We start from the raw sequence: 12,303 nt of genomic DNA, 5'->3' as shown, positions 1-12,303 counted from the left end.
TACCATAATTTTATTCTATTTGTTTTAGAAAAAGTTTTAACATTTTGAAGAAAAATTCTAAGTTATTGAGAGAGCTGAAAAATTTAGACTCTAGACAATGGTAAGTTAAACATTCTAATTACAATTCATGAGTGTGCTTAGAGTATCAGCTGCAATATTCATTAATGTTTTCTAAAAATACATATCTTACTTTCTTTATAATTACAAAATATAAATCCATCCTTATGAACAAATTCCATACAAAACCATGTTGGTCTTGAACATACATAAATAGAATTTTCTTATCTTCACAAATTTGATCCTTGGACAGTTTTGGATTAGTTTTGCCTAGAAGTAGTCCTCGACTTATGACTGTAATTGAGCCTGGAATTATGGCCATAAATCGTACCAATCATTAAGCAAGTGAGCATTTGGCTGTGGCTGATTTTATGACCTTGTCACTAAGTGAATCCATTTACTTAATGGCATTCTGAGCAGTGATCATTAAATGAACATCACAGTCATTAAGGAAATCCATTGTCTGCAACCCATTGCAAAAATACTTCCATTGTTCAGGGTGGGGTTTTTTTGCTGTAAACTGGAAGTAAATGGCAGTTTTCAGCAAAAAATATTGTAAATCGAAGTCATATGATAAAATAAAAAGGACAAAATTGATGTGGTTATAAATTGAGTTTATATAATCCATATTCAGTAGACATATATATTAATCATTATGATACTTTATTTCACAATGTTGGTAAACAAATTTGCTTTTTTTTATGGATGTTTTGCAATGATCTTTGGTTTACATTCCTAGCCAAGATTAAGATAATGTCAAATGAAGTACAATTCAGTAGTTGTAGGAATATTTGTAACATTATACTGTATTTCATAGCTTAGATACATGCCAAATTCACAAAAGGAAAACAGATAGTAAAAGAAAAAAGTCATGTGAGCTCTAGAGTATAAATTTAATGAGTAGGAGAGTAGAAGATACAACTCATGCAGGGAAAAATGTTTACTTGTTTGTTAAAAAATGTCTGTTTTTAAGAAAAACTAAACTAAAAACAATAACTAAATTTGGAGGCTATATATTTTCTTCAGTTATCAACACAATTATCGTTTATTTAGCTTTAATGATACATTCATTATTTTTGTTGAAACCTATTTTACGCTGCATGTAACTCTTCAGAATACAAATATATAAAGATAACACAATATTTGTTTGTTTGTTTTTGCAGTCGTGAAACTCACAAGATTGCAGTAGTTTACATTGCTGAAGGACAAGAAGATAAGTGCTCAATATTGTCTAATCCACAAGGAAGCCAAGCATATGAAGATTTTATTGCTGGATTGGGTTGGGAGGTAAATATTGCCCAAAAGTCTTGTTTCAAATAATATTAATGATGGTAATAGAATATTTGAGCTAGCGATATTAGAGTATTTTGGAGTGAGCACCATATAAATGCAATAAATAAATAAATAATAAGTAAGCAAGTAAGCAAATAAATGAATGAATGAATGAATTTATCCACATTTTAGATTAACTGGTCTAGTCCAATCCATTTAACCAGCATTTCTTTCCCTCCTGAGCCTAAGTGCAACTCTCATGCATTCTTAGCAGACATGTACTTTTAGATTACTACTTAGCAAAGAAGCTAGGAAAACTAATCCTATAATTTTTCTTCTCAGAACATCTATAAACCCCAACATAATGTCCACCATGTTACCAAATAATATAGTACCAATGGCTACTGCAAGAATTTTAATTTTGAGCACTTAGTTATCCTCATTCAGAAAATCTACCATAAAATGTTTATAAGGAGAACTTTATGCACCCTTCTGGATATTCTGCAACCCATTAGTTAATGCACTAGTAGTCACTGATTCCAGACCTCATTATTTAGTTGTCACTTCACTTTCCTAATACATCTGAATGGTATGTCATATATTATAATATAACATGTATGATATCTGTGATACATGTAGTATATTTGATATCTGATCTGAAGTGTTCTGTGTAGGAATAATTATAAGACTGATTTATGTTCCTAGAGCTATGTGTTTTTCTTTAGTGTTACTTTAAGGTTTGTGCATTTTATTGTAAGGTCTTGTTTTATACCAATTTGTAAAGACTGAGATATATGCCATCAAAGTGGACTTCAAATGCCGCAACCCCTTAATACAGTTCCTCATGTTGTGGTGACCCTCAACCATAAGTCTAGCTCCAGTTCTCCTAACAGAGCTTTAAGCTGATTGGCAGGAAGATCAGAGGGACACCCCCACTGTAAACACCTGACTGATCGGATTGTAAAAATATGTTCCAAGGCACCAGAATAGAAGCTTTAGTTCCCAACACCAGGGGAAATTTGTCTTTTCCAATGGTCTTAGGTGATCCCTGTAAAATAGTCGTTCTACCCCCAAAGGGGTCCCAACCCCAGGCTGAGAATGACTGAATTAGAGTGATTTACAAGTCAGGTAAAATAACCAAAATAAAACATTAATTTTAAGTTTGTTTAGTAAAAATGTTTCAGTACATTCAGAGGATATTTCCTTTATCTTTGTTTAGAATTACATATTTATTTTTTGCTTGATTAAGGTTGATCTTTCAACTCACTGTGGGTTTATGGGTGGCCTTCAACGTAATGGTAGCACAGGACAAACAGCCCCATATTATGCTACTTCAACTGTAGAAGTAATTTTTCATGTATCTACACGAATGCCATCTGACTCAGATGATTCACTGACCAAAAAGGTAAAATATAAACTTATTTATCAAAGAATATAATATATTATCTTTTCAGAAGTGTCTGTTGCCTCCTGTTAGCAGCATTTTTTGAAGTAATTTTATTAAAGATTACAATAACTTACTTGCTTTGTTATTTGCATATCCCTTTTAATTATTAAGACATCACCTGATTTATTTTGCATGTCCAATGTAAAATCTTTTTCTGTATTGTTCTTGTAGCCTTATCATTTTTAAATACACTTTGAAATCAGTCTTGTGTGGTAGAACTTGATTCTCTTCCATAACATCTTTTAATAGTCTATCTGTAGAGGCAGACATTTTTAATATTTACATTCTAGATTATGTTTTATATAATTTTTTATATTTGGATAAATATTTGTATATTTGGATAACCATTTGTCTGAAGTAGTGTACGGTTTCCTGCCTAAGCAGCGAATTGGACTAGAACACCTCCAAGGTCCCTTCCAACTCTGTTGTTGTTATATTTAAATACACATTTTAAGATTTTTAAATACACATATTTAAACACACATTTTAAGATTGCTTCTCTATTTAATGATACATTTTGCCTCTTCAGCTATTTAGGTGATACTTGTATTCCTGCTATTATCATTCCCCCTTCCCTTTAATTTGCCAATTTCCAAGCATTGGAAGGAGAAAGCTGAATAACTTGCTTAGCTGACAAACCCAATAGCATGACAGAAGGTCATACCACCTGCTGCCCAGAAAAACTGCCTGTAAATATGACCATTTTGTGGCAGGCAGTATATTTTTTGACCCATAGAATAGGACAGATGTCATAGAAATATTTAATGATAAGAGACTTTGTTGTATATAAAATAGTTGCACCTGAACATGACATTTAAAATATGTACCATAAATTTTACAACTATTGAGGAATATTATTAGTTGGTTTAGAATAAAGTAATTAAAGACATGTTTCATTAATACCAGCCAGCAGGACAATCCAGTTTTCTATTTTCTTCATAATCTGGTGGAAAACCAGTAAAGTAATTGCAATTGCTGACAGATTTGTGAAATAATCATTTGATGGTATTTTTTGGTCTTAAGCATTTGTCATTATGTACAGTCTTTCATTTTGTTTTCAATTCAGTCATCTTGTAACCATACTACAGATGCATGCACCATAGCTAACTAACAGCTCCTTGTCAAAATTATATGTAGCTTTTTTATTTAAAAAATCAATTAGTAACAGAAAGCCACTCAGCTGAGAAACACAGCTCCCCCCCCCAATGAACTTTTGCTCTTTACTCAAGAAATTCATTAGTTATAGCTAGATTAGATTTTTAGCAGCTAATCTAACTGCTGTAGGGGTTTGCAAAGTGGAGACAGAGCTGCGCTATTGGATTTGTTCAATTCATTTGACTCCAGGACTATAATTGCACTTATGTCTTACAAGGCTTTTTATAGCCTAAGGCTGGCTGGCAGCAGAAAACAAATTGGCAGTGAATACAGTAAGAGTGAAAGGGAATGAAAGGCACACATTATCAGTCTCCAGGCAGCACTGTTCTGGCAGGAAGTTTCTTGGTTAATTTACAAATAAAACTTCGATTTTAGGATGGGCACTCTGTCAGGCAAACAATGGGGATGTCAGGACGGGCTATTACTCAGTAAAAGTAGCACCCATGCCTAACCCTAGCAGAAGTTCTTCAATCATGCAGACAACTCCTTTCTGAAGCCAGCTGGCTCCATAATACAATTAGTAGGGAAAAGAGGTCAGACTATTAGGTGTTTGTACCATGACCACAGTCAGCATTAGTGTGTAAGACTGGCAGACAAGGAGAATAGCTAAAGAGCCGTTATCATTTATTAAGCAATAGTTGCTGAATGAGACGTGAGACTTGCATGCCCAAACTTGCAATTCTTGTTAAAAGCCATGAAAAAATAGCAAATGTTCAAAAGCTACTGGGTATCTTATTATGCAAATACATTGAAGAAATGTAATAATTCTAGATAGGGTTGATAGCAAAATTAATTTAGACTCTTTACTAACTTTTGTTCTTTGAAAATGACTTTCTATTTGGCATCAATTAAAATATGGATTCTGTTTCTAATTTTAATGTCTGCATTGTAGAACTCAATACTTGTTATCAAAAACAGAGACTTGCTTTTTAAATGCTTGGTATTTTAATGCACACATAGAAAACGTTTATATATAATTTGTAATTTATTATAAACAAAAAGCATTTTAATTTCATTTATTTCCATTATAAGTTGTTGTTTTCTTAAATATTAACAGCTTGGGCCATTTTTAATACAGGTGATTTTTTACTTATGTCAGGCAGTTTAACAACCATTTTAACCTAATTCTTAGAGGACACTGGTTTTGCCACAGCTTTTGAAATTGTAAGCTGCTTTTAAATTTCAACCTAGATTAATTGAATGTATTTACTAAAAATTGAATGAAAATTATGGAATTGCAATGGATACAAAGCATATCTACTGTGAATTATCTCTTATTAGCTCCTCCCATTTTTTTGATGTTCCAATCATTCATATATTATATAACTCATCACAAAATAGTAATCCATTGAGGTCCCATAATATTTGAAAAAAAGGAAGTAATTTAATATGCAGAAAACAATTTTTATACAGTTTTCTCTAATGAAGCAGATACACTGTTGGCGTAATTTCCCAAACCCTTCTGTCATTCTGATTAATAGCAAATCCATTTGCTGTTACAGCTTCGTCACTTGGGAAATGATGAAGTTCATGTTATCTGGTCTGAACACACCAGAAATTATCGCAGAGGCATTATACCAACTGATTTTGGTGATGTTTTGATTATTATTTATCCGATGAGGAATCGTATGTTCTACATCGAGATTATGAAGAAACCACAGGTAGGTCCTAAAGTTCAATACAACACATTCAGATTCTTTAATAGTAGAATCATTCTTAATTGTAAACATTGATATAATGGCATTTTTACATTTATACTAGTATTGATCCATGGTATTTTGTCAATTGTCTTTACACTGTACTTCTTGAAAACATTCTTTCTACTTTTGTAAGTACTGTAACTAAATCAAATTTCATTAATTGGCATGCGACTTTATAGTTACCCAGAAAAGAAAATTTCTTTCAGAATAAGATATTTGGGGTTGTTTCATTCAAGAATCCTCCTGCATATAGCAAGACATTTCACACTGGTTGTGGTGAACCATCCTTTAGACCAGGGGTGTCAAACTCGATTTCAATGAGGGCCACTTAATGGTTGTGTTTGACCTTGGGGGGGCTGGGGAGGCTGTAGTGGCCTGAGTGCTCTACCAGCAAAAACAGACTCCTGAGCTCTGTTTTTGGCTGCAACACCTCCTTCAATCTACTGCCAATGAAAACGGAGCTTGCAATCATCCGGTCCGTTTAGCAAATTTCTGTATCCTAATTGGAATTGGGGTACTTGAACCTATAATGAACTTTTATGAAGTTCTTTTATTCTAGCTCTTTTTCCATACTTATTTATTTTTATTTATTTATTTTTATTTATTTATTTTTATTTATTTATTTTGTCCAATACACAATACATATTGAAGAGAATAGACGTGTAGTAATATATATAAAGAAAAGGATAGAAGAAAAGATATAAAAATAGAGGAGAAGATATATGAAAGGAAGAAAAGATATATGAGATATGAGATAAAGGAGAGACAATTGGACAGGGGACGAAAGGCATATTAGTGCACTTATGTACATCCCTTACTGACCTCTTAGGAACCTGGAGAGGTCAATCGTGGATAGTCAAAGGGAGAAATGTTGCGGGTTAGGGGTTGACACTATTGAGTCCGGGAATGAGTTCCATGCTTCGACAACTCAATTGCTAAAGTCATATTTTTTACAGTCAAGTTTGGAGCGGTTAATATTAAGTTTGAATCTGTTGCGTGCTCTTGTGTTGTTGCGGTTGAAGCTGAAGTAATTGACAGGTAGGACATCGCAGCATATGATCTTGTGGGCAATACTTAAATCGTGTTTTAGGCATCATAGTTCTAAGCTTTCTAGACCCAGGATTGTTAGTCTATTTTTGTAGGGTATTCTGTTTCGAGTGGAGGAGTGAAGGGCTCTTCTGGTGAAGTATCTTTGGACGTTTTCAAGGGTGTTGATGTCCGAGATGTGGTATGGGTTCCAGACAGATGAGCTGTATTCAAGGATGGGTCTGGCAAAAGTTTTGTAGGCTCTTGTGAGTAGTGTGAGATTGCCGGAGCAGAAGCTACGTAGGATTAGGTTAACAACTCTAGAAGCCTTTTTGGGGATATTGTTGCAGTGGGCTTTAGCACTTAGGTCATTTGATATTGAATTCCAAGGTCTTTTACTGAGTGGGAGTTGGCTGTGAGATTTTGCTTATTCAGTTTATATATGAGGTTTGGATTCTTTTTGCCGATGTGGAGGGTAGAGCATTTGTTGGTTGATATTTGAAGTTGCCAGGTGTTAGACCAATCTGAGACAAAGTCAAGGTCTTTTGGGAGAGTAGATGTGTTGTCCGTGGTGTTGAAAAGTTTTACATCGTCGGCAAAAAGAACACAGTTGCTTGTGATATGATTGCAGAGGTTTGAAATTTTTTTTGAACAATTTGAATGAACAATTCAAAACAATTTGTTCTGGTCTTCTAATTTCTGTATAGCTGGGACTATGTATAAGAGATGAAACCCTGCATGTAGAACTCCTGTCTTGAAAAGGGCATTACTTTTGTTGCCACAAGTATTTTCATTTACTTCTGCAGGCTATTTTGTTGATGTGTTATGTGTTGATAATTTTCATCTTTGATACTTTTTTCTGTCTGTGCAGTTTCTCTACTTTTAATTTAGTATATGTTCTTCCTCTTTATCATATTTTTGACATTGTGTTGAAAACTATCATGATAATATGCTTGAAAAAGTGAAGTCATCATTAAAAAAATGAAAATAAGGAAAGTGTAGAACCAATAACAGTAAAGCAAAGTCAAGAAAACCAGATAGCACCCTGGATAGCTCCCTGCAAAGCTTAGGCTGGTCTGATAAACAAAATCTAGAGCAACTGCAGCTTGTGCTATTAAATCTGCTATGGTATGCTACCTAGGAGAAAGATACAGACTGTTTCAGTAATTGCAAATGCCAACATAGAAAATGTGATGGTTCTATTGGAGTTTCCAGGGTTGAGAAAGGTTGATTAACTTCTTAGACATAAAGTTAAGTAGTTTTTTTCTTCTATTAGAGCTTCTGGTTAGCGCACATCTGCCTCTCATATCATTTCCCCTGTGCATAGACATGTTCATCGGAGTTAAAGCAGCAGGTTTTTTCATCACAAATGCTTAGAAATATTTACAAAATGAATTTACATTTTAAAGTATTATCAATTTATGTGGTTGGCATTGATTTGAAGACATCTAATCAATATACAGTGGTACCTCGAGATACGAGTTTAATTCGTTCCGGACCTGGGCTCTTAAGTCGAGCAGCTCTTATCTCGAACGACTTTTCCCCATAGGAATTAATGTAAATAATTTTAATTGGTTCCAGCCCTCAAAAAACTCACAAAGTTAGTCTAAATTATGCAGAAAGACATGTTTTTAATGAAGAAATGTACATGTACATATAAATGAATAATGAATGGGTGAATGAATGGACGGAGGGTGGGAAGGAAGGAAGGAAAGAGGGAAGGGACAGGAACAGACGAAGGAAGCAAGGAAACTTATGAAAGGGGAGAGTAAGAGAGGAATGAGTGAAGGGAGGGAGGGAGGGAAGAATGTGGGAAGGAGAAAGAAAAGAAGAAATAGAGGAAGGGAAGGTAAAAGAGAGAAAGAAAAAGAGAAAGAAAGAAAGGGGGAAGGGACAGGAACAGAGGAAGGAAGCAAGGAAACTTATGAAAGGGGAGAGTAAGAGAGGAATGAGTGAAGGGAGGGAGGGAGGGAAGAAGGTGGGAAGGAGAAAGAAAAGAAGAGGAAGGGAAGGTAAAAGAGAGAAAGAAAAAGAGAAAGAAAGAAAGAAAGGGGGAAGGGACAGGAACAGAGGAAGGAAGCAAGGAAACTTATGAAAGGGGAGAGTAAGAGAGGAATGAGTGAAGGGAGGGAAGAAGGTGGGAAGGAGAAAGAAAAGAAGAAATAGAGGAAGGGAAGGTAAAAGAGAGAAAGAAAAAGAGCAAGAAAGAAAGAAAGAAAGGGGGAAGGGACAGGAACAGAGGAAGGAAGCAAGGAAACTTATGAAAGGGGAGAGTAAGAGAGGAATGAGTGAAGGGAGGGAGGGAGGGAAGAAAGTGGGAAGGAGAAAGAAAAGAAGAAATAGAGGAAGGGAAGGTAAAAGAGAGAAAGAAAAAGAGCAAGAAAGAAAGAAAGAAAGGGGGAAGGGACAGGAACAGAGGAAGGAAGCAAGGAAACTTATGAAAGGGCAGAGTAAGAGAGGAATGAGTGAAGGGAGGGAGGGAGGGAAGAAGGTGGGAAGGAGAAAGAAAAGAAGAAATAGAGGAAGGTAAAAGAGAGAAAGAAAAAGAGCAAGAAAGAAAGAAAGAAAGAAAGAAAGGCAACTTCAAAGAAAGGCTCACTGAGCATCTCTGACTCTCTCTCTCTTTCTATCCCTCTCTTTCTCTCTCTCCCCCCTCTCTCTTTCTCTTTCTCTCCCCCTCCTGGACCCCGGATCGCTCGCTTCTCCGGCCAGCAAGCCGGCTGCCCGGAAAAGCATCGCGCCTTTTCACTGCCCTTCCCTGTGCTTCGGAAACCACCGAACGCCGTCAGAGGGGCGCGTCAGCGGCTTCCGAAGCACAGGGAAGGGCTTAAGCCGCCGCCTTTTCCCTTCCCCGTGGGAGCAAACATGCTTTGGGGGTTTGGCTGGGGGGGAGAAGTAGCACCTTCCTAACTCCCTCCCCCCCAGCCAAACTCCCAAAGCATGTTTGCTGCCACACGATTTAGCCAGGACAGGAGCGAAGTAACGTGGAGGATTGGGGAGCTGAAACCGGGCGGTTTCAGCTTTCCAACCCTTCACCTTACTTCGCCGCTAAATCGTGTGGCGCCTTCCTCCGCCAGCGTCCAGCTCTTCCTCCGCTTCCCGCTTCTCTACAAAATGACAGCCGGGCGGAGGCTGAGGAAGGCGAATGCGGCTTGGAAGCGGGGGGGCGGCGGAACGTCTTTGGCCACTTAGCTCTTCCTCTGAAAGGAAAGCGTGGAGGCTGCCTCTCTCCTCCCATATTCCGCCCCCCTTCCAGCTTCCAAGCGGAGCGGCCTGAAGGGTCCGGTGCGGCGCTGCCTCCTCCTGCCCCCGCTCGGCGGGAGCCGGACCCGGCCGCCGCCCCCGGCCGCCGCCCCCCCCAGCAGAAGCCAAGCCCCCGTGCCGCTTTCCTTCTTCACGTTGCGCCTTCCAAAGCAGCGCTGGGCGAAAGGGAAGCCGCCGAACGCCGTCAGAGGGGTGCATCAGCGGCGGGAGCCGGACCCGGCCGCTGCCCCCCAGCAGAAGCCAAGCCCCCCCCCAGCCGAGCCTGGTGGCAAGCTCGCCCCCAACCCCCGAGATCGAGCGCACAAAGAGGCATCTCTCGCCTTCTGCCGCTGGCCGCCCGCTCTCTTTCGCCCAGCGCTGTTTTGGAAGGCGCGACGGGAAGAAGGAAAGCGGCACGGCAGGCGGCAGAAGGCGAGAGGTGCCTCTTCGATGTGCGCGGACCCCCCCACCCCCAGCAGAAGCCAAGCCCCCATGCCGCTTTCCTTCTTCCCTTCTTCCTGAGCAGGGGCGGGGCGCGGGAGGAGGCAGCGCCGCACCGGACCCCTCAGGCCGCTCCGCCCGGGATGGGGCTCGACCCGGGCGGAGCGGCCTGAGGGGTCCGGTGCGGCGCTGCCTCCTCCCGCCCCCGCTCGGCGGGAGCCAGACCCGGCCGCCGCCCCCCCCAGCAGAAGCCAAGCCCCCGTGCCGCTTTCCTTCTTCCCGAGCAGGGGCGGGGCGCGGGAGGAGGCAGCGCCACACCGGGCCCCTCAGGCCGCTCCGCCCGGGATGGGGCTCGACCCGGGCGGAGCGGCCTGAGGGGTCCGGTGCGGCGCTGCCTCCTCCCGCCCCCGCTCGGCGGGACCCGGACCCGGCCGCCGCCGCCCCCCCCAGCAGAAGCCAAGCCCCCGTGCCGCTTTCCTTCTTCCCGAGCGGGGGCGGGGCGCGGGAGGAGGCAGCGCCGCACCGGACCCCTCAGGCCGCTCCTCCCGGGATGGGGCTCTTGGTGAGCGGCGAGGCGCTTTGCTGCTTGCCTTCCTAAAGCATTGCGCCCCTCTGACGGCGTTCGGCGGCTTCCGAAGCGACGCTGGGCGAAAGAGGGCGGGCGGCTACCAGCAGAAGGCTCTCCGGCAGATCGAGCACGCGAAGAGGCACTTGGTGAGTGGCACTTGGCGAGCGGAGAGGCGGTCGCCTCCCCTGCCGCCCCACTCTGGGGCTCCTTGGCTTCTGCTGGGGGGGGGTCCGCGCACATCGAAGAGGCACCTCTCGCCCCCTGCCGCTGGCCGCCCACCGTGCCGCTTTCCTTCTTCCCATCGCGCCTTCCGAAGCAGCGCTGGGGGGAACGCTCGTATCCCGAATGTGAGCTCGGGAGTCGAGCAAAAATGTCTCTCCCCTCCCAGCTCGTATCTCGGAATCCTCGTAAGTAGAGCAGCTCGTATGTCGAGGTTCTACTGTATGCTGAAGATAACCTGGAAGGTGGAGATAAATTGATAAATTAAAATACAAACCATAGAATGGAGATATGTGGAATGATTTCAGTAAAGGAATCATCAGCTAAGGTGAGGTGAAAGGATGCTATCATTACTATGGCTGTAGAGGACCAGGTATAATTGATGAAAATAGAGATCAGGCTGTATAGCTAATTCCCTTGTAGTTACGGATAGCAGAAACAGGAGCTTAAGATGAAAGTTTCTGGCATATCTTTTACAGAAAACACAGGGCAATCAAACCAATGGTCCCAAATTAATAGAACTATGGACATAGCAGGAGCTGGTTTAAGAGAGGAAGCGAAATACTGTATCTATGATTTGTTATTTTAAAAAACCTAGACAATCCAAGACTTGATTGATCATTGTTTCACGGGTATTTCCTTACCTAAACAGAGAAACAGAATAACCAAGGGCAGACAGAAAAGCAGTAAAAATAGGAGCAAATTGTGTCTTTCCGCTGGCTTCTACATTGAGTTTCCTTGTGGGAATCTGTTATCCATCTGTTTGCCTTCCTCCCTTGACACTTAGATGCTTACAGGCTATCTTCTCTGTAAAGAAGCAGACCATTTAAAATGCATATACCTCTTCAGAATGGCTTATGACCCCCAATCCATTTGGTAAATAAAGGGGAGAGAGGAGACATCAGTGTTTTTCAGTTGTGGCCCTGTACAATGAGTCCCCCCCCCCAAGTTAGAACTATGCCTTCATTACTGGCTTTCTAGAAGTTTTTAAAGACTGAACTGTTCCAGCAGTATTTGGAGAATAAGAACTATACCATTTATCGCTTACTTGTGCCATCTGCATTTTATATTATGATCTTATCTTCCTTCTATTGTCCTTCAATACTGCTGTGTGTATTAGCAGTATAATTTAAACTCCAGCAGTTTAAACACACTACAAATATATGTATATATAT

At 40.7% G+C, this 12,303-nt stretch overlaps 1 protein-coding gene across 2 annotated transcripts in view; it reads left to right on the top strand.

Annotated features, from left to right (window-relative positions):
* The window catches only part of RALGAPA2 (Ral GTPase activating protein catalytic subunit alpha 2), a 205,968-nt gene that overhangs the window by 116,500 nt on the left and 77,165 nt on the right, over positions 1-12,303 (top strand). For both annotated transcript variants that reach the window (XM_070747006.1, XM_070747005.1), the window contains exons 33-36: positions 29-100; positions 1,221-1,344; positions 2,579-2,734; positions 5,434-5,592. In XM_070747006.1, the coding sequence (XP_070603107.1) occupies positions 29-100; positions 1,221-1,344; positions 2,579-2,734; positions 5,434-5,592 (511 nt within the window). The remainder of the gene's footprint in view (positions 1-28; positions 101-1,220; positions 1,345-2,578; positions 2,735-5,433; positions 5,593-12,303) is intronic.

Source organism: Erythrolamprus reginae, chromosome 3 (genome assembly GCF_031021105.1).
Source record: "Erythrolamprus reginae isolate rEryReg1 chromosome 3, rEryReg1.hap1, whole genome shotgun sequence".
Taxonomy (NCBI): Eukaryota; Metazoa; Chordata; class Lepidosauria; order Squamata; family Dipsadidae; genus Erythrolamprus; species Erythrolamprus reginae.
This window is presented reverse-complemented; position numbering and strand designations above follow the sequence as displayed.